This window comes from Orbicella franksi, chromosome 2, assembly GCF_964199315.1.
Source record: "Orbicella franksi chromosome 2, jaOrbFran1.1, whole genome shotgun sequence".
In the NCBI taxonomy this organism is placed as follows: Eukaryota; Metazoa; Cnidaria; class Anthozoa; order Scleractinia; family Merulinidae; genus Orbicella; species Orbicella franksi.
The window spans coordinates 25022223-25048684 of record NC_138146.1 but is presented as its reverse complement, the minus strand read 5'-3'; the positions used below and the strand labels follow the sequence as shown (position 1 = coordinate 25048684).

At 40.2% G+C, this 26462-nt stretch overlaps 2 protein-coding genes across 2 annotated transcripts; both read right to left on the bottom strand.

The window, feature by feature from the left end:
• Positions 1–7253: 7253 nt before the first annotated feature.
• On the bottom strand, positions 7254–10023 carry LOC145469113 (uncharacterized). The gene has a single exon (XM_081452794.1). It carries the CDS (start codon positions 8178–8180, stop codon positions 7254–7256), a length of 927 nt encoding a protein of 308 aa, XP_081308920.1. The 5' UTR covers positions 8181–10023.
• A 1822-nt stretch (positions 10024–11845) lies between these two features.
• LOC145478858 (NAD-dependent protein deacetylase sirtuin-1-like) lies at positions 11846–26413 on the bottom strand. The gene is made up of 12 exons (XM_081457039.1): positions 23652–26413; positions 21612–21697; positions 21100–21255; positions 20105–20257; positions 19290–19437; positions 17906–17985; positions 17354–17414; positions 16837–16904; positions 16403–16463; positions 15620–15888; positions 15260–15491; positions 11846–14242 (listed from the first exon to the last, which is right to left on the bottom strand). The coding sequence occupies exons 1-12, from the start codon at positions 23962–23964 to the stop codon at positions 13494–13496; spliced, it is 2376 nt and encodes a 791-aa protein (XP_081313165.1). The 5' UTR covers positions 23965–26413; the 3' UTR covers positions 11846–13493.
• Between the last annotated feature and the right edge of the window lie 49 nt (positions 26414–26462).

The window sequence follows — 26462 nt, the reverse complement described above, 5'->3', positions numbered from 1 at the left end:
TTGTTGCTGTTGTCTTGTATTAGAGAAAACATTTCCCTAAGTCTTGCCTGTTTTTATGTGCACCATCTAAAGCAACCTGCCCCATGATTATATACCCTTCCTCTCTCTCTCTCTCTCTCTCTCTCTCTCTCTCTCTCTCTCTCTCTCTCTCTCTCTCTCTCTCTCTCTCTCTCTCTCTCTCTCTCTCTCTCTCTCTCTCTCTCTCTCTCTCTCTCTCTCTCTCTCTCTCTCTCTCTCTCTCTCTCTCTCTCTCTCTTTGGAAAGAAACCTTGATCACGGACTGGACAGATGCTGTAAACTCTAATTGACAGCTGACTTCGCGATTACATCTGAAGTTTCCTAAAAAATGTAAAAGAAAGTTGGAACTAAAGGAAAACAGAATGCTTTAAGATGGCTGGCAACAGTTCCCAGCACTTTCAAAGACTTAGATTTTGATGGAACATTATAACCACTCTTAATCAGTTAATGCTTATCTTTTCTTGTGACACAGTTGGTTATAGCTGTTTGCAAAAACACTTCGTTATAGCTGTAACTGCTAGTAACTCAAAAACGAAACTACTGACCCCCAACTTTTATATTTCAAATTTTGATTAGCAGGATAAGATGCAACTTTTAGCTAAGTTTAAAAAAATCTGTACGTGGGGTTCAGAGCCACCTTTAATTTTCGAAAATTTCAACAACCTTCAGTAAGCCATAAACTACATAAAAATCTTCAAGTGGCAGGTTTCATAGGTGCATAAAGTGTTTTGGTGTAGAAGACAATTATACGTGAATTTTTTAAATCTGGAACAACGAACTGAGGGCTTTGTGACCTTATTGCGTCTGATCAGTCGTCCCATTTTCACACTTGACGCATAGGGAGGCGCTTATTTGAGACAGGACGCTTATTCGACACAGCGCTAATTTCGTTTTTGAGAAACAACCAAGTGTTCAAAAAAAAAAGAAACTTGAGAGATCATTCGTTTGAAAGAATTATGTATTCGCAAGGGCATAATAGTTGAGAAACTCAGACGAAGTCCAATGTTTTTGTAATGTGGCATTACACATCTGAGCAATTAAGAAAGATCAACCTCAGCTGATACTACGGTGGCCTGTAGGAGACATTTCGTTATTTTTCAGCACGACATAAAATTTTGCTTTGGCAACTTAATTAAATAAACATAGCTTTCTTTTTTTTTCTCTTTGAGTTATTGTCGATCGCAGCTCATAACTTTCGATCGCAACTTATAACTCGCTATCGCGACTTATAACTCTCGATCGCGACTTACAACTCTCGGTCGCCACTTACAACTCTCGATCGCGACTTACAACTCGCGATCGCAACTTATAACTCGCTATTGCGACTTATAACTCTCGATCGCGACTTACAACTCGCGATCGCGACTTACAACTCGCGATCGCGATTTATAACTCGCGATCGCAACTTATAACTCTCGATCGCGACTTACAACTCGCGATCACAACTTACATCTCGCGATCGCGAGTTATAACTTTCGATCACAACTTTAAACTCTCGATCGCGACTTATAACTCTCGATCGCGAGTTATAACTTTCGATCGCGACTTATAACTCGCTTTATAGAGTCCTAAAGTGTGACGTCACAAAAATAAATTTGAGAAATTATGGGATTTGGCGCCATTTTCGAATGGAGCGTCCTTAAAAAAGGGTCCTTGCCAAGAATTACCTCTTGATTGTAAATTCCTAGCCGAAATATAAAGGATGAAAATTTGGTACTGTCCCATATAAATCTCTCTAATTTTGAGTCAGTTCTAAACTGAAGGAACTGAAACAAGTTTTGAAGGGTTTGTATGGGATGCTATCAAACTTTGATCCCTTATATCTCTATCGGGAACTGCAATTCCGAGCTAATTTTTGGGATGAGGGTATCTTTTAGGATCCGCTATAAGAATATGACATCATATCCTATAATTTCAAAAATTTTATTTTTGTGACATCATCACTTTAGGACTCTATTAGCTTTTATTTTATGGCTGTATCTCACAAGGACTGGGAACTACCGAATTCACGAATTTGATTGGCTAAAATAGATATTGACCGCGGTCTAGATTTGCCCATCTAGATCGGCATCTAGACCTGTTACATTTTGCGGTGAAAAAGTTGCAAACTATATTACAAAAATATTGACTATTTTCCACTATTTTTTCCTCCATAATTTACGGAAATGCCAAAAAGCTTGATGAGAGAAAAAAAAGTAAAGAGGACGTGCAAACTATGGCAGATTTAAGTTCGGGTGGTCGCTAACAAAATGTTTGCCAGTACAAACCAGTTACATTAAACGAATTAAATTTTTCTTGTTTGCCATATAATAAACATCTTATTAACCGAGCTTAGTCGGTCTGTATGGGAGAATGCTGACCTCAGTCGTGTGTACAGACCTCACTGCGTTCGGTCTGCACTCACGACCTCGGTCAAGATTCTTACAAATCTTACAAAGCTACTAAACACCTAAAGCGGATAGAATGTCCTTGAACTGTCTGGTATTTGGTCGTTTTGATACAAAGTCTTTTCGATGTAAATCGAAGTCGTTTCGATGCACACGTCGATTCGATACAAAGTGAAGTCGATTCGATACAAACTTCTAGTCAAGTTACTTACAAAAGTAAAGTAGAAGAAATACCCCAATGAAAGTGTTGTAGATCTTGTAGATGAAGAACATTCTGATGATGAAGAACTCATGGAAAGTGCTTTTAGCCCGTCAGACAAAGGAAGAAAATGGCGCCAAACTCTGCAACTTGAGAGTAAGAGTGACGGTCCGGAACGTCAGCCGGCTACTTCCACAGCTTCTGGACTAGACAGCAATTTGTCCCGTTGGCATAATTCTCAACTTGGGGATGAGAGGAAGCTGAAAGCTGAGCAAGATAAGGAATATCAAGAATCTCTTGAAATTGATTCCAGGAAAAGAAAAACTTTAGAGGACGAAATAAGAGAGTTGTCACGATTAGAAGAAGTTCGTCGTGCAAGAGAAGCGAGAGTTCCAAAAGAGCCAGATAATGAAGCTGGTGCATCAGCGCAAGTTCTTAGTGTTGTGCAGCACCTTTTTCTGGGAAGAATAAGTCGCATTTTCTCAGCCAAAGAGAAAATGTTGGCAGTATACGATTGGGTAGGGTCTTTGAACCACCATCCTGAACATCTCAGTCTGCATGTAGAACCTGCTGTTGCAATATCACCTCAAGATAAAGTCCTTGATTTTTAAAGAGTTGTCATTTACGTAGAAAGTTTGGAGCAACCATTACCAATGTCCTTCACCTCTCCTGAAGTAAGTTTCAAGGGCTATGCGGCTGTAGAAGACAGCATGCAGGATGAATGGAAACATTGAAATGGGTTAGTGAAGTTGAAAAAAATTGGCGTTGATACCCAAATTAGTAAACATTTCTTCAATTGTCCAAGTTTGAAACACATATACAATGGTATACAAGGGAACCAGGAATATATGAGACGATATTATGTATTGTATAATAGACTGTAGATAATTGAATTATCAGTTTATTGACGAGGAGTCATCAAAATGCCAATAATTCCCCCTTGAGGTATATCAAATATGGTCCTTGGATTGCTTATTAATCGTTTTTGTTGTACCGTCACAGGCGTAGCCTTGTTATGTAGTTGAATTTCAACATAAAGAAATGACACCCATTGTTTTGTTTAAATTGACATAAACCTCTTATTCTCTTTTACAGCACTTCGTCAAATTCTACATTACATGCTGAAAATTCACCATTCGAGGAAGAGTTATTTATTTTTCTTGTCTCTTATTTAGTGGATCTATAGCGACCAGGCCCATTCCCTCTGGACAAAAATTTTGAAGGCCCAAAAGACCGAACTATTTTTGGGATCTCCTCTTTTGAAGCGGAAATTTTAGGAAGTGTCAATCAAATCTAGCGCAAGTCTTGGAAGAACTGTAGTTAGTGACGGCTACTTTACACCTTGAGCAAAAGTAAACTTCCGATTCAAATCACTAAGTCTGGTCACTATTTACTGTGAGTTTTTCTCAGCCAAAGACAGCTGTTTGGTCTTTCTGTACATAAATGTACGCGGACGCACTCTTTCTTTCTACAAATCTTCACAGTTTTTGGAATGAAATATTTCTTTGATGCATTACCATGTACATATCGTATCATTCTTCTTATTATTGTTTACTGTGATCATTAGTCCCTAACAGAACGGCGCGTAAAGCTTAGAGAGGAATTGTGTGGTGCATGCGAGGTAATACAAATCCGTGTTCCAAGAGAACAAATACTACAAAAGTTACTTCAAGCGTACAAGACCTCCCCAGATATTTGTTCTGCTATCCTGACCTTTATTCTGGAAGGGTGAGCAAGGACTTGACATGGTCGGTGTGAAACGTGAGGTGTTCACACTTTTCTGGGAAATGGCATTTGCGAAGTTTTTTGAGGGACATACCACCCTTGTCCCAAGAGTTGGGCCTGACATGAGTATCCAAAACAGCGACTACCAAGCCATCGGAAGGGCCATAAGCCACAGTTACCTATTGACGGGTATTTTTCCAATTACCATCAGTAAAGTTTTCGTGGCCACCTTGCTGGTTGGTAAAGATGTTCTGTCTGCCGAGGACTACATTTCTGGCCTTTTGGATCATGTGTCAGTATACGATTCCTTGCAGTTAAAGAGTGCGCTTGAAACATCGCAGTCTAGGGGGGTTTTTTCCGAGGAGATGGCCGAGTTCCTCTTGGAGTTCTTGTCGGGATACGGAGTGGTTCAAACTCCAATTCCTTCCTCACTTCAAGATATTTTGGTAAGCGTCGCTAAAACGGAGCTAATTGCTAAGCCTTCTGTTGCTATAAACGAGATAAAGGCCGGAATGTTTGGAGGCAAGTTCCACAAATTGTGGCGAAATTTCCGCAAGGCAGAGGTCGATTATCTGTACGACAAAATGAGCCTCACCACCTCAAAGGTTCTCCAGATGATATGCGTGGATGAGATGTCGCTGAGTAAGTCGCAGTCTCAGGTACTCCAGCTCCTAAAGCAGTGCATCAAAAGCCTATCGTCAAAAGAGCTGTAGTCATTCTTGCGTTATGTCACCGGCAGTTCTCTACCAGCGGTGGATAACATCAACGTTCTGTTTCATCCGCAAGCGGGAGCCATTCCCCTTGTTTACATCCACACTTGCTCAGCAATTATTGATCTCCCTTGTGGAGGATACACTGGCTTTCAAGATTTCAGAGTCCAGCTCGATAATACGCTGCAATCTCCAGAAGCATGGACGTTTACATCAATTTAAAGATCATAGCTAACTATCTAGCTAGCCTAACGAAAGACGCTGCCAAGAGAACCTTTATGAATAGTCAGTTTATTAGAATTTGTCATTCCTTTTCCAATCAGCATTGGCTGAGTACTTTCTTATTGGTGTACGTTGCTATAGTTTTTTCTTAGTTTCCTCAGTGTCAGACGAAATACGTGGATTCTGAAGGAATTTCTCATTCCCTATACTGTTAACCGGACAAGTAAACAGCTCCGGAGTAAATTGTCTGCGCTTAATATTATGGTGCGAAGAAACTCCAAGTCTTAACAAAGTAATTGGTTTTAGAAAAGAGCACTATTTAGTGTTCGGTATATTTGATCAGTTAACGTTATCAAATCGTCTTTTAAATTTTGCTGTGTGGAAATTTGATGTTTCCTTGCTTTCACGTGAACTGTGAAATTATCATCGTAATTGTTATTTGTACAGAAGAAAAAGTTATAATTCGGTTAATCTTGGGTTAACTTAACTGGCTTCCGAACAATGTATGTATGTATGGTGAACACGTTGGTATCATTTTTGTGATGCAATAGGTTACCATAGCAACAGTATGACCTCCTAAAAACACCCAAGATTAACCGAATTATAACTTTTTCTTCTGTACAAATATTTTTTGCTGCTTTGTTTCGTGCATATGGTGATTATTAAAACTCAAAACAGAGGGCCAAACAATATACAGAAAACCTCATCGCAAAGTTACTAAACTCAAATCAAAATTCTACCTTTTCCTGGGTTAGCTTAGTCGGGCTCTGAACAACCCGGCCCAGGAGCTACCCTTTTAGGCTGGCCTAAATCTATATATTATTGCCGTTATTGTGATTTATAGTTGAGAGAAGGAACAGGTGATACATGCCCGGGATTGGGGGGGAGGGGGGGGGTGGGGAAGAAAGCTCCCATATTCAATTAGAGTGTTATCTTTCGGTCTTGGCCGAAAAAAAGGGTCAATTTTCTGTTTTTTGTTTTTCTCGCCGGAATACTGAAACCACCTTACACCTTACAGTGCAACGAACTCAACAGGGCCACCCAAAAATAAAAAATACAAGAAGTTTCTCCTATTTGATAATAGAGAGGTTAAGCATGACGTTAACGACAGACGGCAAACGGCGAAGATAACTTCTGATTTTGAGTTCTTTTCTTCTAATCCGTAAATAAAGCACACAAAAATGGAATAACGTCTCCTACTATTCATTGCAAATACAAATAATTTCACTCTACTATACACACAGCTGGAGAGAGAGGGCAAAAGTTTCAATTTTGCCGTTTGCCGTTTGCCGTAAACGTCATGCTTAATCTCTCTATTATAAGCTACCGATTTACCTAAGTCAGCCGACTCCTTTCTTTTTTAACGTTCGTTGTAATTGACTAGTCAATGTTAAAAGTGGCTCCGGATGAGTTTTTTTTCAACAAATTGCGTTTGGATAGATTTTCAAGATAGCAACTCTACAAAAATTTAAAATAAACCCAATAGTTTTGTTCACGTTTTCCTTGAACAGGGGCATCCAAATACTGTTTTAAATACTGTTTTTTTTTTGTTGTAAATATCTGCTCTAGAACAAACTATTGTCCAGCAGTTTATTTTGGAGATAATCCTATCAACGGATATCCAGTAGATGTCGCAGTTGTTTTTCCTAACACTGATCCACTGAAGAGCAATTTATCCGATGGATAGCATTATTCATCCTTTGAACAACCAGGGCCTGGTATTTAAGGATTAAATTTTGATACAAGCCGTGCTTCTGTATAATTGAACAAAAGTACAAATACTTCACAGCACTGAAAAGAAACAATGTAATAATTGCTAAATCTACTACACCGTGTTCTTAGTGATGAACTTGCCTAGTTCTTCTACCATTTAACATCGATACGGATTTTTCTTCAGGAACCGAGAAAACGAAAACGCATAAGGAAACTTGAAATGTCGTGCACACTTGCCAATAACTTCGCATTTCTCGCTCAGTAAGAGAGGTTGGTGATTTACAGATTGCTGATATGATGGAACAGGTCTAAATACAGAGACGCTGCTTCGTTTGGGTCTTGTGGCAAATACAAGTTGTTATCCTCCATAATGAGCTCTGTTAATGATACGAATGCTAGTGAACAACCAAGAGGATGGCACCGCTCACCACATAAATTCTCTGCTACCTCCAGATCATTCTCGTCCGCGTCTTTCTTGTAGTCCGTAGCTCCTGCTTCTCCTGGAGGAAAAAACAGTGTATCAGGTCTTCCAGGTGGTGTCTCCGCATTACAAGGCCGTATCTTGTGCAAGTTCCAGTTCTGCGCAACCTTATACAGTTCCTCTTCAATTAAGCCCATAAAACAAAACCTTAAACATTCTACATGAATAATATTGCGGTTATCAAAATGACCCAGGTCCGAAAAATCTTTAAAAAATCGTATCCAACAGTCGGTGTTACTTTTCCTTAAAAAACTCCACCAAGCTTCAATTCTCTGGTTTGCGACAGATTTTCCATACAGGAAGCTCTTTTCCCCAGCCATATTATCTCCACCATTTCTTCTCATAAACCGCTGAACTGCAGCAATATGTATGTTTTCAGTTCCGCAATCGCCTCTGACAACTCGCGGGAGTCCACGTAACTGCTGAACACAGTCAATGAAGTATTGAGCAGTAATCATCGGGTCGTTATTTGTAGGCCCAACTTCAAGGCACAATGTGCGTCGACTATAACCGTCTATCGCACCGTGAATGCAGAACCAGTACGGTTTTAGTTTGTCGTAACCGTCGAGATGCCATATGAAGTTAGGACCAAGAGCTGCATATCTCCTCCTAAACCGCCTCTTCGTTCGCATCTCAACACCCTCTGGGTCCAGCCGTTTAATGGCACGCCTAACAGTTTCTCGATCTATCACAAGTCCATGATCTCTTAACAATCTCTGGTGCATTTGCCGATATCCAATAGTACTCCCACTCCACTGTAATTCTTACTCTACTGCATCCACGACTCTCTCGATACTTGAATGGATATTTCTCCTGCGTAGTCCACGACTTCTGAAGATCCTTTTAAGGTGCCTTAAACTTAATCGAATGCCATGATATACCAGCAGAAATGAGAGCACCTCCCAGTAGCTAAAACCAAGACAAAAGTAATCCTCTATCAAGGTCTCTCGATCTCCATTCCCTCTTCGTAAATTAGGAATGTAATTTGGAAGAGCTCCGTTGGCATGAAATCGGAAAAGGGCGGCAAGAAAAGTCACAGCGAAGTACAGTACAATCCCGGTAACTCGAACTCGGATAACTCGAATTCCCCCGCTAACTCGAACCAAGTCCCATTTTCCATGGATTTGACCCCACTTTTCAGTCATTTTAACTCGGTCAACTCGAACTCGAATAACTCGAATTCCCCCGCTAACTAGAACCAAGTCCCATTTTCCGTGGATTTGACCCCACTTTTCAGTCATTTTAACTCGGTTAACTCGAACTCGAATAACTCGAATTCCCCCGCTAACTAGAACCAAGTCCCATTTTCCGTGGATTTGACCCCACTTTTCAGTCATTTTAACTCGGTTAACTCGAACTCGGATAACTCGAATTCCCCCGCTAACTCGAACCAAGTCCCATTTTCCATGGATTTGACCCCACTTTTCAGTCATTTTAACTCGGTCAACTCGAACTCGAATAACTCGAATTCCCCCGCTAACTAGAACCAAGTCCCATTTTCCGTGGATTTGACCCCACTTTTCAGTCATTTTAACTCGGTTAACTCGAACTCGGATAACTCGAATTCCCCGCTAACTTGAACTAAATTTCGTTTCTCTTGATAAAAATTTAGCCCGATAACTCGAATTCTGGTTCTTGTAACTCACCAGGGAAGTCATGCCATTAGCTTTTCCTGTCCTGTGATCGATAAAAACACTTAAAACTAACACCACAGTAATTTGATTTTAATCAGTGCAACCGACCGTTCACATATTTGACAGTCATTTCCCGATCTTATGAGTCTTACTGGATGCGGTGCATTGGCTGTCACTGTATATTGAAGTGCTAAAAAATCAGCAAACTATCAATTTTCAACGTGGCCAGTTGGATATTCAATCGACCCCGATAACTCGAACCCCCGCTAACTCGAACTGTTTTTCGTTTCCCTTCAGAGTTCAAGTTACCGGGGTTCTACTGTAATTGCGGATTGCAGTCGCCGTATTACATTGTTTCGGGCAGTAAGCTCACGCGCACTGCACAGAGGAAATCAAGTTGCCAAGTTGGAAGTCGAGCAAACTCGTTCCCAGAGCCCACATGTCTTTTGGTCAGCGCCAACCAAAAGACACGTGGGCTCTGGGAACGATATTGCCATGTTTTAAACCAAGGCACGCATGCGCCGTGAAACTGGAACTCCTAAAATATTAGAGTCTGGAAATTGATTATTCCAGAGCTCCGTGTCTTGGAGCTGACCAAAACACACGTGGACTCTGGGCATGGGAACGAGATTGGAAGTTGCGAGTTATAGCGGAGCTCCGGCGGCCCGAAGGGCCGCCAAGCGGAGCCCCATACTCATATGGGAAAGAAAAGAAAACCAATGAGTTGATTTTCTCATGGTTATCATAGCTAGCGGTATTGCTCGTGGGCACGTACGCACGACGGCGACGGCGACGACGACGGAGTCGCGCAACATTACATGGCGGCCATACTCCAAATAATAGGTTGACGGAGATATGCACCCTTGCTTTACCGTGTACTTCTTTGATATTGGACATCCATGTTATGATCAGTTGACACCTGTCAAAACAAGGTATCCGCTGACCAGTATTGTAAGACCATATCGCAGGTTCAAGTTGACCGCTGACCAAGTGCTGACCAAGTGCTGATTTTCAATTGGATTGCGGGCTGTGTGTGTACTTGTCCACGTTAAATAAAGTGTAACACTCTTGCTAATTATGCTTACAAGAGGCCCCGCGGGACACCTGGTATTTTCGCGCGCGCGTGAGGTCAATATGTTAATAAGACTAGTAGTTTAAATTCTGTGGCAACGGTCAAACTAACATCCTTCGAGTTATATTAGAGCTAGTCATTGTCGCTGTTCTTATAATTTCCTTTTCGCGATCATCGTCTACCAGAGGTCAGTCATTCATTTCGGGAAAAAGCTGTAAGTTTGTGTTTTTCGGGGTTTGTCCGTTCAGCCGTTTAATGTTGTAAATAATTGTTTAGTTTTGTTCTATTTTTAGTCAAACTCGTCGTGAATAAACTTAAACGTTTGTTCTTTTTTAAAACGATGTTTGGAGACCGATCGAGATTGGCTTCGCGATATGGCGGTAACATAAAGTATGTCTGTCTGTCTGGGCTCATGTCAGGTTAACTTGTTGAAAGCAGGGCAGGATTGTTCGGAAGGCGGTTAACGCTAACCAAGGATTAAAAGTTAACCGAATTATAACTTCTTCTCCTATACAAACGTTTTTTGCTGCTTTGTTTTGTGTATATGGTGATTATTAATATTTAAAACAGAAGGCCAAACAATAAACAGAAAACCTCACCTCAAAGTTGAAAACTCAAATCAAAATTCTAACTTTTCATGGGTTAGCTTACTCGGGTTCTGAATAGCCCGGCGCAGGAGCTACGCTTTTAGACTGGCCTAAATCTATATATTAAGTTACGATCGAAAGTTTTAAATCGCGCTGGAGAGCTATAAGTCTCGATCGACTATATCGATCGAGAGCTATAAGTTGCGATTACGAGTTATAAGTTGCAATCGAGAGTTATAAGTCGCGATCGAAAATTATAAGTCGCAATCGAGAGTTATAAGTTGCGATCGCGAGTTATAAGTCGCAGTCGCCAGTTATAACTTGCGATCGAGAGTTATACGGAGAGTTATAAGTTGCGATCGCGAGTTATCAGTGGCGATCGCGAGTTATAAGTCGCGGTCACGATCAAAGGTTATAAGTTGCGATCGCGAGTTATAAGTTGCGATCGCGAGTTATAAGTTGCCATCGCGAGTTATAAGTTGCCATCGCAAGTTATAAGTTGCCATCGCGACTTAAAAGTTGCGATCGCTAGTTATAAGTTGCGATCGCGAGTTATAAGTTGCGATCGCGAGTTATAAGTTGCGATCGCGACTTATAACTCGCGATGCGAGTTAGAAGTTGCCATTGCGAGTTATAAGTTGCGATCGGGAGTTATAAGTTGCGATCGAAAGTTATAAGTTGAGATCGCGAGTTATAAGTTTGGATCGCGAGTTATAAGTTGCGATCGAAAGTTATAATTTGCGATCGCCAGTTATAAGTTGCGATAGCGAGTTATAAGTTGCGATCGCGACTTATAAGTCGCGATCGCGAGTTATAAGTCGCGATCGCGAGTTATAAGTCGCGATCGCGAGTTATAAGTTGCGATCGCGACTTATAAGTTGCGATCCCGAGTTATAAGTTGCGATCGCAAGTTATAAGTTGCGATCGCGAGTTATAAGTTGCCATCGCGAGTTATAAGTTGCCATCGCGAATTATAAGTTGCGATCGCGAGTTATATGTTGCGATCGCGAGTTATAAGTTGCGATGCCATCATGGCTATACTGACCAATCACGTTCAAAGGACCAGACTTATAACATCATCGACTGACAAACACTATTCACTAAACTCTGAAGATGACTTCCGCTCAGGTTGTCGAAACGTCAGTCACCAACAACAGTTCTTTTCAGAACTACACTCACCGGCCAGACGATCACACTACGCGAACTACTGATACTCCTGGGTTCAAACCATTTAATAACTTGACAAACTGTTGCAAAAGTCCAAGTCGGGCACTAGGTCAGTGAGATTGTTTCATTTATATTTCGTCATTTGTGTGAGCAATTCTGTAACTAGCACGCGCGTTTTTTAACCAAAGCAAAACTGAACAGGAAGCAGAAGACAAACGTAAATCCAAAAATAGCTTTCTGAACTCCGCGTAATCAGAGAATTGTGTAACTGAAGAGAGTTGGCAAAACGTCACTGCCGATTGGTATACTTATGCTTTCTCAAGCTTCCTCCAAATTGACACACTACGGTATATCCTTCCCTCTTTTTTCCCGCGAAGTTTAGCGCTAAAAAATAACCTACTCGCGGGGAATCTGAACGCGCGCGTCGTTATACGAGATATGCACTTCTAGCATTATAATTTGCTTCTAGCAAACCAAGTTACAAGCCGATAATCTAGATTGTCAACAATTCAATTCTCAATGCACAGGCAGCACATAATTATATTTCAGATGGTTTATTTACAGCTACTCTTTTATATGTCATTTCTTACTCGTTAGTCTACTGAAGGTGTGCGCCCCACCCTAGTCCAGCTTGAACTGTTTACGGAGCACAAAAAACGTCATGTAATATACCTTTAGGTTGCTCTTATGCTTTCTGTTGCAAAATAACATGAATGTTATTAATTATGAGCGCGCGGTCCGTGTAGGGGAAATACTGGTCGAGTTTTCTTTTTTCTCCTTCTTCTCTTGTAAGTTTATGGCCTTAGTCGTGCCAAGGCACATAAACTCGCAAATTAAACAGCTCGATCAGTATTTCTTTTTTTTTTTTCCTTTTTTTTTTTTTTCCTTCATCATGGTTGCCTCTTCCAGGCGTTCAATTAGTTCTGGCGCAGCGCGAAAAAACGACCGAGGGAAAAAAGGAGAGAGGCTTGGTGGGAGGAGCTGCGCCGCACCACGCCTCTCCCCTGTGTTTTCGCTCGCTGATTTTGGCGCTTCACCTCAACTAACTGAACGTTTGGAAGAGGCTATTATCATGGTGGTTTTTTTTTTAAATTTTGCCTATAAATTAATGGAGCTATTTTGACAAAAGCGTGCGCCAAAAATAAACAGCATATACTTCGATTAAACGTCCGCTAGACTTAGGAAATTGTCGTTTTACTTAGAACAGAACGAAAGTAGAACTTGGCGGTGGGTAGCTATAAATTCGGGCAGCCCAGGGAACCAATCAAAAATAATAAAGATAAATACTGCATATTGTAATATATTGTACATTGACTATATTAAGACCCAGCTCTTAATTCAAATCTCAAAATTGTAAATACTGTAGTGCAGTACGGTATTGAACTATACAGGAGGGTTAAGTTACAGCTGTATTACAGTCGCGTCGCAGATGGCGGTTTTCCAGACCGTGTAGTCAAGATTTGTTTTATGCCCATTTGGCTAAATAATACCAAAAAATATATAATATATAATATACATAATACACATGTAAGAAGAAAATGCTTCTATAGTTCTTTACAGAATAAATAAACATTAACGTCATGAATGCAAAGAATCGGATTTCAGGGTAGCACTCGCATCACTGCTAACATCATCTTTCGTTCCCAACGGCACACAGTCGTCACCAGATTGGCCGCATTCAGAAGCACCTTTCTTTGTATCTTCGATGTGATCCTGATTTCCAGGCTCTGGATAATCTGGCTGTGTTGGCGGTCTATCCATGGTAACACCACTGAATGGTCGGTCAGTCAACAGCGTGTCTGCAGCAACTGACGGCAGGCAGCAAGGCTCACTCGAGCCCGGAGTGACTGGGTCATCAGAGCCAGCCGACAACAGACTGTTCTCCTCGCTTGCGCACGTGTAGCTGCTCAAACCTCCCAGGATTAGAGACAACGCCTGTTTACTTACTTCGCTATTGTAGATCTCTGAGGCTTTATCTGCATCGCCTTCATCAAAGCCATCGTCACTGGTACTGTCACTGCCGCTGCTGCCGCGAGTAACCAGTTGCCCATTGTTTGTTGTTGTTTGGAGCTTGTTCTCAGTGCTTCTGTCAGCGCTTCTTTCATGTCTCATCAGATCTTGAATAATGCCATCAAGCTGATCACCGCCAGCTTCGTTATCATCGATTTCTCCAACACTGTCACTGTCACTCCCCTCGCTAGTACTGTCCAAGTAGCCACTGATGTTTCTTGAGGGGGAGGGGGAGGGGGAGGGGAGAGGAGAGTCCATAACTTCAGCGCCATAGAAAATGTAACGACTTGGAGGCATGAAGAGGAATCGAGGAAAATCTGCAAAAGATGAAAAATGAAAGTAATGGGTTTGTTGGCGTGGAACGTACCATTCTGTGGCCACAATGAGTGCAGTTAACACTTACACATATTTCTTACAGCCCAGGTCAGTTTATATTACCTTGTTCCTAACGATAACGAAAAAAAAACTAATCAAAACAATAACCAATCAAGCGAGTTCCTCACCCCTCAGCCTATAACTCCGGAGGGGGGGGGGGGTACTCGCAGAAAAATTTGTTGGGGGTGTGCGGCCCGCTTCCGAAAACCCTTACCCTATTTATGGCCAAAATCTGCGATTCTCCCTACCCTAATTATGACCAGACCAAAAATTCGATACCCTATTTATGACCATTGCGGCTGACACAGTTGCCCTAAACATAATTTTTGAAGTCCGGTTGTTTATGGTCTTATCGATAATGATGAAAAAGTTGCTTCTAAAAAACCCAATCCAAGTCTAGAGCACAAAAACCATACCTAATTTAAGAGCAAAATGGCCAAATCGATACCCTATTTATGACCAGAATGGCTGAAAAAACCATAGCCTTTGGGGCCGCACATACCTATATAACCCATATAAGGGAGTACCTCCTCGGGCCTATAACAGCCTTACGCATTTAAAGACCCTGAACTATTCCCCGTGTGAAAAATTTCACAGCTATAGAATTTCTCCTGGAAACTTCTCTTTCTACTCAACACCGTTATTTGGATGTGTTCTAAATACTTGAAAGCACAGACTGATTAGTCTGCACGATCTTAATAACCTGTTCAGCTTTGTTCATTTTATCGTTGTGTAAAGCAACATGGAAACGACGCATTTAGGTGACACAAAAGCCCTATTTTCATACAGGGTCAATTGCGACAACTGCTATGAAAGTGCGACCATTCACTATGACGCCATTTAGAGATTAACATGTTCCAGTACAGTTTGAAACAAGTAAAGCGCGAAAATAGCGAGGGTGGAGGAGAAGTGGCTAAGGGGAAGGAAATACAACAGATAAAGATTTTGTTTTCATCCACCTTCTTGGCATGGTGTGTCGTTGTTAGTAGAGTGCTCATTTTGTTGTCCAGCGGCAGAAGCTCTAGGCTGGTCTCTGCATGGCTCGTCACCAGTCTCTTCACAGCCACTGCTCTCACCTACAGTCACATGACCTTCCTTAGGGGGCAGCGGATATCCTCGACTAGCATCTTGACTTGTATTCTCTATATCGTGTAATACACTTCTTTCATCACTTTGTGCACTTTGTTGAGTCTGAAATTGAAAAGATGTTTTTAAATAATGGATCGGTTGTTAGATGTCAGAAAATGGTTTGGTGTATAGTTTTCACTTTGCTCATTATTACAACTTTCAAAAGCCATATATAGTCAGATGCATCTCACCCGATCACCATCAAGAGCTCCTGATACTTTACTCTCGACGACTTCTGGACGCTCCTCTGGAGTCACGTTAACCTTGTCAGGTGATGAAAGACCTCTCTCCACATAAGGCATCTTAAAATCGTCCAACAAACTGATCCAGGACCCGCCCAGTCGCTGGCATAGCTCAGAGATGATGACGTCACAGTCACCCAGTAACTCGACATCGAATGTCATGTGTCTGAGCGGCTCTCTGTTGATAAGCACCTGTGGCACCTCAGGCGGCACATGACCTGTAGTGAATGAAGCCACCGGACACTTGCACAGTCTAGCTGACGACTAAGCAGCTAACAATGCCACTACGGTAAAAACAAGCTAGGTAGCCCGAGCCCATAAAGTAAGTGGGTTGTCCAATACTGTCGAATAGATCCTATCCACAAAACAGGGACTTTGATTCCATCGATTCGTTCTATTCATCGAATGGAGAATCTGACATGTAGAGTTGTTGTCTATCTGATAATTACATGCCATTGGGGTGACTCAGAAATATTTCACGACCTTTTGGTGCCCAAATGGAAGTGTTTTAATTGAACTGATTCGACCAAAAGATTGTTACCTTGCACTATCCAACAAGAAGAAATGTCGATCCGGCAATTGCATATGCCATTAGGGGGACTTAAAAATATTTCAGGACGTCACAGGTGGAAGTACCTGATCCTTAATATTGTAAGTGAAGGTAAGGCAGGCCGCCTCCAACATGAATTGTACAGTTATGAAAACAAGTGACCATTTGCTTTAGACACTTACTTGGAATTAACGCCACTGGTCTGACTTTCAAAGAAGAACCAATAACTATAAGAAGATCAACCTGAACAAAGAAGGAGTGATTAGCAAGGACTGCCTTAGAGATAGCCTGTGTACAGCCACCACTCCCCTCAGAAAGATCGGGGAGAAAGTCTCTCTCCCTAATTTTTTTGAGGGGAGGGGGCGGCTGTACACAGGCTGACTTAGAGAGTGTCTGTAAAATTTTGTCACATGCACTTTTGATAGCAGATGCTAAAATAAAAAGGATAATGCAAAAATTGCATACAAATTTTATCAATACAGATTGTTTATTGGTCAAAAGTCAAGTACACCTACACTCTCACATCAGGTCTATGAAACCCAAAAAAATTCCCTCAACTATGTGAAGATTCTACAAAATTATTAGAACTAAACTGTCTAGTATCATAAAGGTATACCTTTTCAGAATCTTCATCTAGGTTGTGATAAAACTCAGATGGAAGACTCTCACCAAAGAATACAATATCTAGAACAACAGAGTCAAGGTACATGTACATAAATTAGCAATCGAAAAGGAAACAACTTGACTGGAAAGGGACTGATAATGTCCTAACCTGCGTATCTCTGTACAATTAATTTTTAGCTTGTAAATTCAATCAGGATGTATGTTGGGTACATGCTGCAGTCAATGAGCACAGCAGCACATGTACTGGAGGCAATCTAGCCAAAAAAAAGTCAACAGGAGAGTGAGTTTGCAGCAATGGATAAACCTCGCTTTCACCCAAAATCAAGTTTCATGGGTCACACAGACATAACAAAGCTGACTGTATAAAAATCTTCACATACAGTCCTTGAGTAACCTAAAGCTGGACTAAAAGTTCAAGAGTTCCAAAATGGACATCAGACATCTAAAGTTTCATTCTAAAGGTCTATCATCTTTCTACTATTTTTATGTCAACAATATTCAAAGGATACCAGGTTTCATTATGGCAAAACAGCTCCCATCTTGTGGGCATTTTGGGCAAAGAGGTATGACCTGAGGGAAGAAAGCCAAACAAGTTAAATGCACATGAACATAAAGCATACTATGCAGGATGGTTACTGGCAGAATCCGCTCACAAGTGAAAGTGAAACAAATGTGATACTCAGAAGAAAATGCCTGGTTTTTAAGCTATTATTCATCGATGGTGTGCAACTCCTAAAATGCAAGCTTCTTTGATGTAGAAAAGGAAATCTCAGTGGTCATCTTGGTCCAGTTATGGTGGTGTTGTAACAAACTGCTGTGAGAATTCATTGTTGCTTTACTTAGAAGGTGGATGTTGGCATTAAGAAATTAGCAAACGGCACTTAGGAGTTGTTATGTATTTCTCCTGAACAATGCATTATATTTTGTACAATTGAGACTTTGTTCACCATGCTATAAGAGAAGATTCCTAAAGCTTCCAACAACATCTGTGCAGTCTGCAGTTAGTATACACATTTCATTGAACATTGAATTTTTATTTTACAAATCGAAAATCAACTAACTTGCTGAAAAATATCTTCTCTTATGGCCTCACAAGAAACTTGGTACTTGCAGCTTGTGCATGAAGCAGTGGAAAATGAGCCTGTGATGTAAAAAAACATCAATAATCATTGTTTTTTTTGTAATAAAAATATTTATCCTCCTTTAAATATCATAAACTACTGATTGCTGATACATTATTTTAAAGGTTACTCCAAAAAGCTTACTTATTTGGTCTTCACCTATAGCAAGTAACCAATCAGCTTTTCCACTCACCAAAGTTTCAGCCTCTTAAGTACCTACTATCCTGAAGAAATTCGTCTTAAAAGAAGCCCAAATTCAATTTCGGAGGCCACCATTTTGAAACCTTGCTTGGCAGCCAGGCAATGTTTATGTGACGTCATTCCATCTGACTCGAAATTGGCAGGAAGGAGAAAATCCTACAACTGACTTTGCATCCTTCACAAGGTCAGCAAAATGATTTTTTTTTCCCTTGTGATTATGCTCTTCACTGTCTTCACTACTTTCATTTTGGAGTTTGGGGCATGTTTGGCTCAAAATAATATGGCTCAAGAGCAGCCATAACCTAGAGTGGCAGTTAAAAGGCTTGTCAGAAGCCAAAATCTCTTGGATGGAATGATGTCACGAAAATGTGGCCTGGCTGAGTGAGTAATGTTCAAAATAGCGGCAACGATGTCGAGTTTTGGGCTTCTTTGGAGACACATTTCATAAGAAAAACCTGCACTTTAGAGGCTGAATAAATTCTGTGAGTGGATAAACTTAGTGTGAGGTTTTTATTAGCATTGACAAAAAATATACAATCATATTTTAAAATATCTTATTGGATGAGACTGAGAATGATAGTTAACATTACAAGGCCAAGGGTGTTAGTATCTGCCAAGTCTGAGGGCTGTCAGGTGAATACAATAACACTGTTTATCTGTTATCATGTAAATTACACATATTCTATTCCCATTTTGATGCATTAAAGATGGTGCATGTACAGTATTTGGAGACCCATTGAAATTGAAAAGTTGGTCATTGACAAGTGTTTCTTCCAAACAGTATCACTATGCATCATCTTAGTTTGGAAAAACCTAATTTGCATACACTTTCAAAAGTGTATGCAAATTAGGTTTTTCCGAATTAAGATGATGTTTAGTAAAACTTTCTTGGCTTCGGCAAGCAGAATTTCTCGGAAAAGTATCACTATGCAAATCACACTTGACTTCAATATTGGCAGAAACAACATGTATGCTACAGTAAGTCTATCAAAGATAGATCTCCAATGGTCATGACTCAATGGCCATTCCATTCATGAACATTGACAAGAAGTGTTCCATGGATCTGCACAGTAAATACACTATGACATTGTACAGTATTTATTAGTAAAATATCAAGGCTAACCATGGCACTGTATGACCCTTGATATGCCCACAACCTGTTCCAGAGTGTCAATATTCTGGGAATAGTTCTTCAGTAGTTGTCCATTTGATTCCAACTGCTTTATGAATCTGTGGCAAAGGGATGGTTTGAATTGTCCAGGGTATATTTCCTGAGGCCAAAGAGCAACCAGATTATTGCAGTTAGTATTTATAGGAATGCATGCATTTACAGCCCAGCCAAAAATTAATGTGCCAGCAGCCAGCAATTTTGCTACAGTACATCATTGGTTACTGTCAGTTCTTATCACTACCGGTAAATCCTAACTAAATATAACAAATCCATCTAGCCTTTACTGCCTACTATAGGTGTTACCTGGTCTGTTTCTATGAAACATTTTGACACTGGATGCATTTATTTCATCCATGACTACAATGTGGCTAAATTGAAGCTTACTTGTAGCCCCTTGTCTAGCCAGAAGACTACAGCTCTCATGAAACATGTGGCAATCTTAAATCTTTCTACAATGGTACAACCCTTATTAAGACTAGATACATGGAAGTCAAAGGGCCCCTAATAAAATTGCCCCTAGTCTAGGTGAACAAGAACTAGAAATAGACAGCTAATCAAGTTGCCTGCATGTGCACACTACTAAAGAACGCTGATGAATTGGGGAAAACTTTTCTTATTGGACACAGCGTGTAATCCCATTGAAGCTGCAGCGGGTAAGATAGTGCAATCTTACCTTTTCGAGTAGCCAATCACACCACAGGATCTGGTTCATCTTGCCTGTTCACCGAGCTAGCCATATAATACAGTCATGTATAGTGAATGCCTACCTTTGCAAACTTAAAGAATGGCCTTGGATTCTGGTAGAAATAGGAGATGTCAAACATTGCTTGAGGATCTGGTAGATCAGGATACTCCACACTTAATTTGGCATATACACCATCTCGGGATCTAAAGTCAGGGATACCACAAGATACAGACACCTGCAAAGCAATCGGAATTATGAATGACCACAAAGGGAGTCTTGCTACACCTATGCTCTAACTTCATATTGCAGTCAGTGGTACATAGTGATCAAGACAGTATCTGAATTAAATACTTGGAAGTAAGGTCTCAGACAAAAAATAAACTTATGGTACTGTAAATCCAGCTACATATTGTTAACAATAATTGCTACAAAATTACGTAAATTATCATTAATAATGTATGTACAAAGTCTGTGTAAAAAGGACCCCCATATAGAAAGGACGGGGCTGCTCGTCAGAAATTTTGACAAGAACCCCTAAGAGGTACCAAGAACCTGTTTTGTGGGCATGGCTTGAAATTTTTTTCACCCCTAAGAGGTACCAATTCTAAACAACAATACCCTAGAAGGTACAGCAGAAGCTTCTGCTGTGGACCTCTTGAGGCTGACCACCCTAAGAGATACCAAAACTGGTTTTGTAACCCCCAAAAGGTACAATGAGCACCCCCGCCCTTTTCATACGGGAGTCCCTTCCCCCTTCCCCCCCAGGGTAAAATCACCAAAGAATCAATTATTTTAAATCCTCTGGACAGATCTAATTTAATATTTAATCAATATCATGCTACTATAACTAAGCATGATTAGTGTTATTGAAAACTTGTGGAATGTCAACGACTTGCTGACATGTCAGAGCCACACAGTTCACACTTTTTCCTTGACTAGGTCAGGCCAACCAATCAAGCATTTACACTGTAGTAAGATTTAAAAAGTGTGATACCAATCATGTCTACAAATTTCAAGGATAGACAAAAAATACTGATACCTTTATTTACTTAATCTAATTTTTATTAATTAACATACCCCAGCCCCTGTTAAAACAATGATGTTCTTTGATCCTCTGAGAAGTTCTACAACATCATCAAGAGAGTTGACATGGTCAAGCTTTTGTCTTGGTGTAGGCTCAGTGAGGATATCAATAATGATTTTCCATAAAGTTGCCCGATCTAAGTTGGGAGGCTGAGGAGAGAAAAAATTAGCATGCATTTCAATAGGCCATTTCTGAATTCAGTACCTTTAAACTCTTTCTCACAGTGATCATCCTTTCATATGACAATGGGACTTCATTCACATAAAAATTCAATGTAGTTGCTAATACATCAGGTTACAGAAAACACCTCCACCTCTCACAGAAAAATCAAAGAAATTTTGTGAAGGGGGTAAGAAAGGTCTGTTAAAAAAAGCCTTCACTGTCAAATGAATAAACTTCCTGAAAAGATGGGTTCTGATACCAAGGTTGTTTTCCAAAGGGAATTGTGTGTCAACAAAATTAAATGATAGCTCATAACATTCTGCTTGTAATAATACTGGCTTACCAACTGAGCATGGGGCACCATATAGGCAAGTACATCTTCGGGATTAACATCAAGATTCATCTGCCGTTGAATCCAGCCCATAGGACCTTGGAAAACAAAGACAAAATTCTTGGTCTTGATCTATTTGAAACTGTTGTACATGTTATATAAAATCTGTTTAAACACGGAGTGATCCTGTAAAAGACAAGGACACGCCACCTTTGAAGCACTTTGTTGGCTTTTTTGTGCAATGGTGGATAGCCGAAATAACGGTCGCATAACATAGAAGTCATGGAGAAAAAGCATTTTTTTTCGTTAAAACAATGGGCTCATTTACGTAGAGTAGTATAAGGTAAATGGTAAATATACAGTGAAAATAAAACTTATATTAACACTTTAGAAGATGCCTTTTGAAGAACAAAAAACAATGAATTATCTTCGTCACTTCATGGAACATTCAAATTTTGCCGCTAACTAAATAACAAAGCTGATGCCTGCGATCAACGGACACAATGAGCTATCTGTTTCCATTTATCTCAGCATGCCGAGAATGAAAACAAATCTCCTAAGAGGTGATTTTAGTTAGCCAGTGAACACAGATGGATTTTGGTGGGATATTTAAAATTATTCAGATTTATGAGCGTAATGATGGTGCAAACAAAATGCAAATTAAACAATGCTGAGTTATTCCTCAAACTATATTCAGAGCAAAGAAATTGGAAACAAAAAGTACTATGAAGAAACAAGAAAACTTGCAAAATGTCAAAGTGAGATTTCACTTGAATATTGATGTTAGAAAGAAGAAGGAAGACACATGGCTGAATGCAATAAAAACAAAAATTGCGTTCGTAAAAGGCCAACTGAATATTAGCAGCAAGGGTACAACAGCAGCCAATGTTCACCTCATGGAATCTCTTTTAGATAACTGGCTGAAGAATAACCATATTACTGTAGATATAATACATTACCTTCGCAGTCTGCTTGTATCTTTTACGAGTTTTAGTTTCCAAACTTATTTCACAACCATGTTAATCCTCGAAGGAGCAAAGACACTCTGGCATCAAAAGAACTAGACACAGCATTTTATAAATTTGGGTGAACAGCTCGAATTCATACGATAGGCTTTTGCAAGTGGAGGAACAAAATTATGAACTTGAAATTAAAAAAGTCAATTTTCTTTGTCAACAGTTCTCCTGAAGCTATTGTTCATTTAGTTCAAAAGGCATTGTTTACTTGTAAAATAAAACAGAAAATTACACCTGATCACTCTACAGAATTTTGTGGCAATGTGCTAAAATTAGACCTGAATAAAAAAGCCAATCAAATGGGAGCATTGGTTGTCCGTTGGGATTTGTGATTAGCAGGCTGAACACCTCAGCCTCGTTATATAGTATCACTCTGTGTTTAACAGGTCAACTTTAGGACACAAGCTTGTTGTTCTTTCATTGAGTCTGGGGGTTGGGGGGGGGGGGGTTAACTCCCATATGAAAAGGTCAGGGATGCTAGTCGTCTCGCTTAGGGATATAAAGGATTCTAGCCTCACTTAGGTCATTCATGAAATACTACTACTTTAAGCTGTCTAAGTATCTTTAAGGGTGTATTCAAAGAAATAAGAATAAAAAAATGCTCTTATTTCTGTTGTTAGGCTCGATTTCTAATGGTCTCTCGACTCCGGTCTACTAGCATGGAACAGTGGCTGGTAATCGAATCTATTCTGTTTTAAGTGGTATCTTTTAGGAGTCAAATGCAAACTACCTGGCCACTAATTAACATTTCAGTGAACAGTAATGGCTTCTATTGTTAACTTTAAATGCCTTGCTCTTGTACAAATTACTCTATGAAATGCAAATTTGAAGTGGCCAGGTATTCTGCAAGAAACCGTAATTTCTCTTCTAAAAGTTAGAAACCGTCATTTTTGGTCAAAAGGATAAGTTCTGGTTTAACTGATGCAATTTAAATGCGATCGTTGACTTAATAGCATCAAAAACAAAATGGCGGGCATGAAAAAATTGACAACGTTTAATTTTGTGGAGGATTTTTAGATAAAATATTACTTTTTACCTGCTATTGGTTGATAATGGTGTTCATCTTGATTGTTTAAACCATCTTCGACACTGTAACATGTCGGAAAGTCTTCACTTTCTAGTCTTTCGTGCCCAACATGTCCGACACATTGTTCACGTGACATCGTTTCGGTTGATAACTTTTCCTCACTAGCACCCTCTTCAATTACGTTGTGACGCGAAATAGAACTAACGTACGGTTCAACCTTATCAGAATCACCGACAGAGCTATCTTTTTGATCAAAAGAACTCTCTAACGACAAACGAGCTCGCTTCGTTGTAGTGACTTCTAGCTCGCCACGATCCGCCATCTTGGATTATGACTAGTTTCAGGCTCCCTTGACGCTCCTTTTCATTTACTTCAGACAGGTTGTCACACCAGTACAGTATCACGCGTGTGTCACGCACACGAGACAGTTGAATGGCGGTAAAACGCAACCGCAAAAGGCTTCTCGATGTCGACGTCAATGTATTGATCAGGAATTGAAATGAGGCGCAAATTACCCGATTTCGAAGAGCGATTGTATCTTGATATAAATTAGTTTCCTTATCCACAGCAACAACAACAACAAAAAAAGCTAACCCTAAAATTTATAACTGTCGTCATTAGCCTTGCCAGGCCTATGCCATTGATCAAAACGCCACCCGCAGTGCGTAGGTAAGAGGTCACGTCAGGTCCCGGTTTCCCTAGCATGATCTAGCATGCTGTATTTTCTTAAATTAAGTGCCGCCCCGATTCCCGGCCCCCATTTTACTTGTTATTATTTACAAAACTGAAATGTTCTGATTTTTTTGCAGAACGCCGTTATCAAGTAAGCGCCGCCCTCGAATAAGCACCGCCCAAAAGGTCCAAGACCCGGCAAGTGCAAGCCAACCCCTTTTCGGAGAAGCAAAAAAAAAAAAAAAAAAAAAAAAAACAGAAAAGAAAGAAAGAAAAGGAAATTGTGAATATTATGGTAGAAGCGAAGGCAAAAAGTCTTGCAGTTACCTCATTGTAATCTCCACTTTCAGGCGTTCCAAGTATTTCTGGCGTAACAGTTTTAAATTGAGCTCCAATTCTTTAGTTACAACATTTTGGAGGAATGCCCCATTGATTCTGCAAACCCAAGGTACCAGCCACCGCCCTCCCCACCCTAGCTTCCCCCGCTAAAAAACCCTGTATCTGCCCGTGCGCGCAATGCGTCTGCCAACGCCTCACGCAACGCTTCTTCTGGGGAGAATCACTGCGTGACTCGGCGAAGGTTATTATCCCAAGTGGGGAGCGTGAAAAAGGAGGCATTCTGGACAGGCCAAACACAGCTTAAAATCATGATCATATTTTCACTTCAGTCGGCCTAATCAGTAATAATGGGCTACTAACATCCAGTGCGTGACTTAAATTCTCTAAAAGTTCAAATTTATTGGCACTCGTCATGATTATACATGAAGCTGTGTATGTAGCTAAAGTGCTTGGCCATATTCAGGAGTCATTTACAATATTTGTCATTATTTGTGCTCTATATTTTTTCACCAATGCACAGACAGACATTTTTTCTTTCAAGTTTATCAGGCGAAAGCTGATTCCAGTACAGCTACACTATTATTTGCTAACCATCAACTGCAAAAAATATTAACTACCCTCCCTATTAACTACATGAACAGCCAGGGAGCACTGTGCACTAAGCTGCACCTAAATCTCAGTATTAAGTGTTGCTAAATGGTTGTACAGTGGAGCCCCGTTAATCTGGTCACCGACAGGCCACAAAAATCTGGCTGTATTAACAGGATGGCCGTTTTCTAAATAAGAAAATGATTGAGCTTTTGTTCGGGCCAGAATAAGGTGGCAGTATTAATGGCGTGGCCGTAAGGCAGGGTTCCACTGTATATTACTACACTGCAGAGGAAATCTTGGGCTTAAATATGATGCTTGGTAAGCTTCTTGTCAATCATTAAGAAACAGAAAATGCGCACAGCCGTGTCTACACAGCATGGTGCAAGTGTCTGGGTTCAATCATTCTTGAAAGTTGATCAGCACTGAACAGTTATCAGGCCTCAGGGTTTTTCAAGACATAACAGAAAAATTCCAACCCTTAAAAAATGTGCTAATGTTGAAAGATCAAATATCTCATATAAACCAGAAAAGACCTAGCATTATAGGCAGACTTTCTCCAAGCTCATCCTACACTTCTACCATTGACAAGTCTCTTGTGCAGCTCTTTTGGGTTGTCAGGAAATGCTTTTCACAAGCAGAGAAGTGTTGAAGGGGAGAAGCATTTTGTGATCCCAATGAAAGCTGCAAGGGAGACTATCCATTTAGGGGGAAGAAAGATTGGAGGATGATCACAAAGAGAATCTGGGCAGAACGATAGAAAAGCCTCTGGTTTTCTTAACTCATGAAGAGAACACTGAACAGGTGACTGAGTGAACCTACAAATGTAACCATACAAAGCCAAGGAATTAATCAAAATCTTGAAACTTTTATGTTCTTCCAGTGTTTGCACCAGTTTATGTAAAGGAAACATTGTTTTCAATCTCTTAAATTATAAAATAAGGGTAAGATTTCTAACAAGACAATACAACCATGTTCGATTTCAGAAGTAGAAAACATTACGATACTTCTTTCTGAGCAGAAGTCTAGATGAACTTGAAACATCTGTGAAAACATGCATGTAAGGTCTTAAAAAAGTCCATCACACTTTTATAACTAAACAAGGAGAAAATGTACTCTATTTCCTAATTCTATAGTTATTTCATAAAGTGCTTGCAATAAGCAAGCGTTTTTAGACAAAGGAAAAGCAAACAACAAATAGGCAAAATAGAAGGAAAATCT

Coding starts and splice junctions, on each gene's coding strand:
- LOC145478858 (XM_081457039.1), bottom strand. CDS start 23,964: ATGGCGGATCGTGGCGAGCTAGAAGTCACTACAACGAAGCGAGCTCGT. Junction 16,905..17,353: donor TTTTGCCATAATGAAACCTG/GTATCCTTTGAA, acceptor CTGTTGTTCTAG/ATATTGTATTCTTTGGTGAG. Junction 16,464..16,836: donor TAGATGAAGATTCTGAAAAG/GTATACCTTTAT, acceptor TTCTTTGTTCAG/GTTGATCTTCTTATAGTTAT.
- LOC145469113 (XM_081452794.1), bottom strand. CDS start 8,180: ATGCACCAGAGATTGTTAAGAGATCATGGACTTGTGATAGATCGAGAA.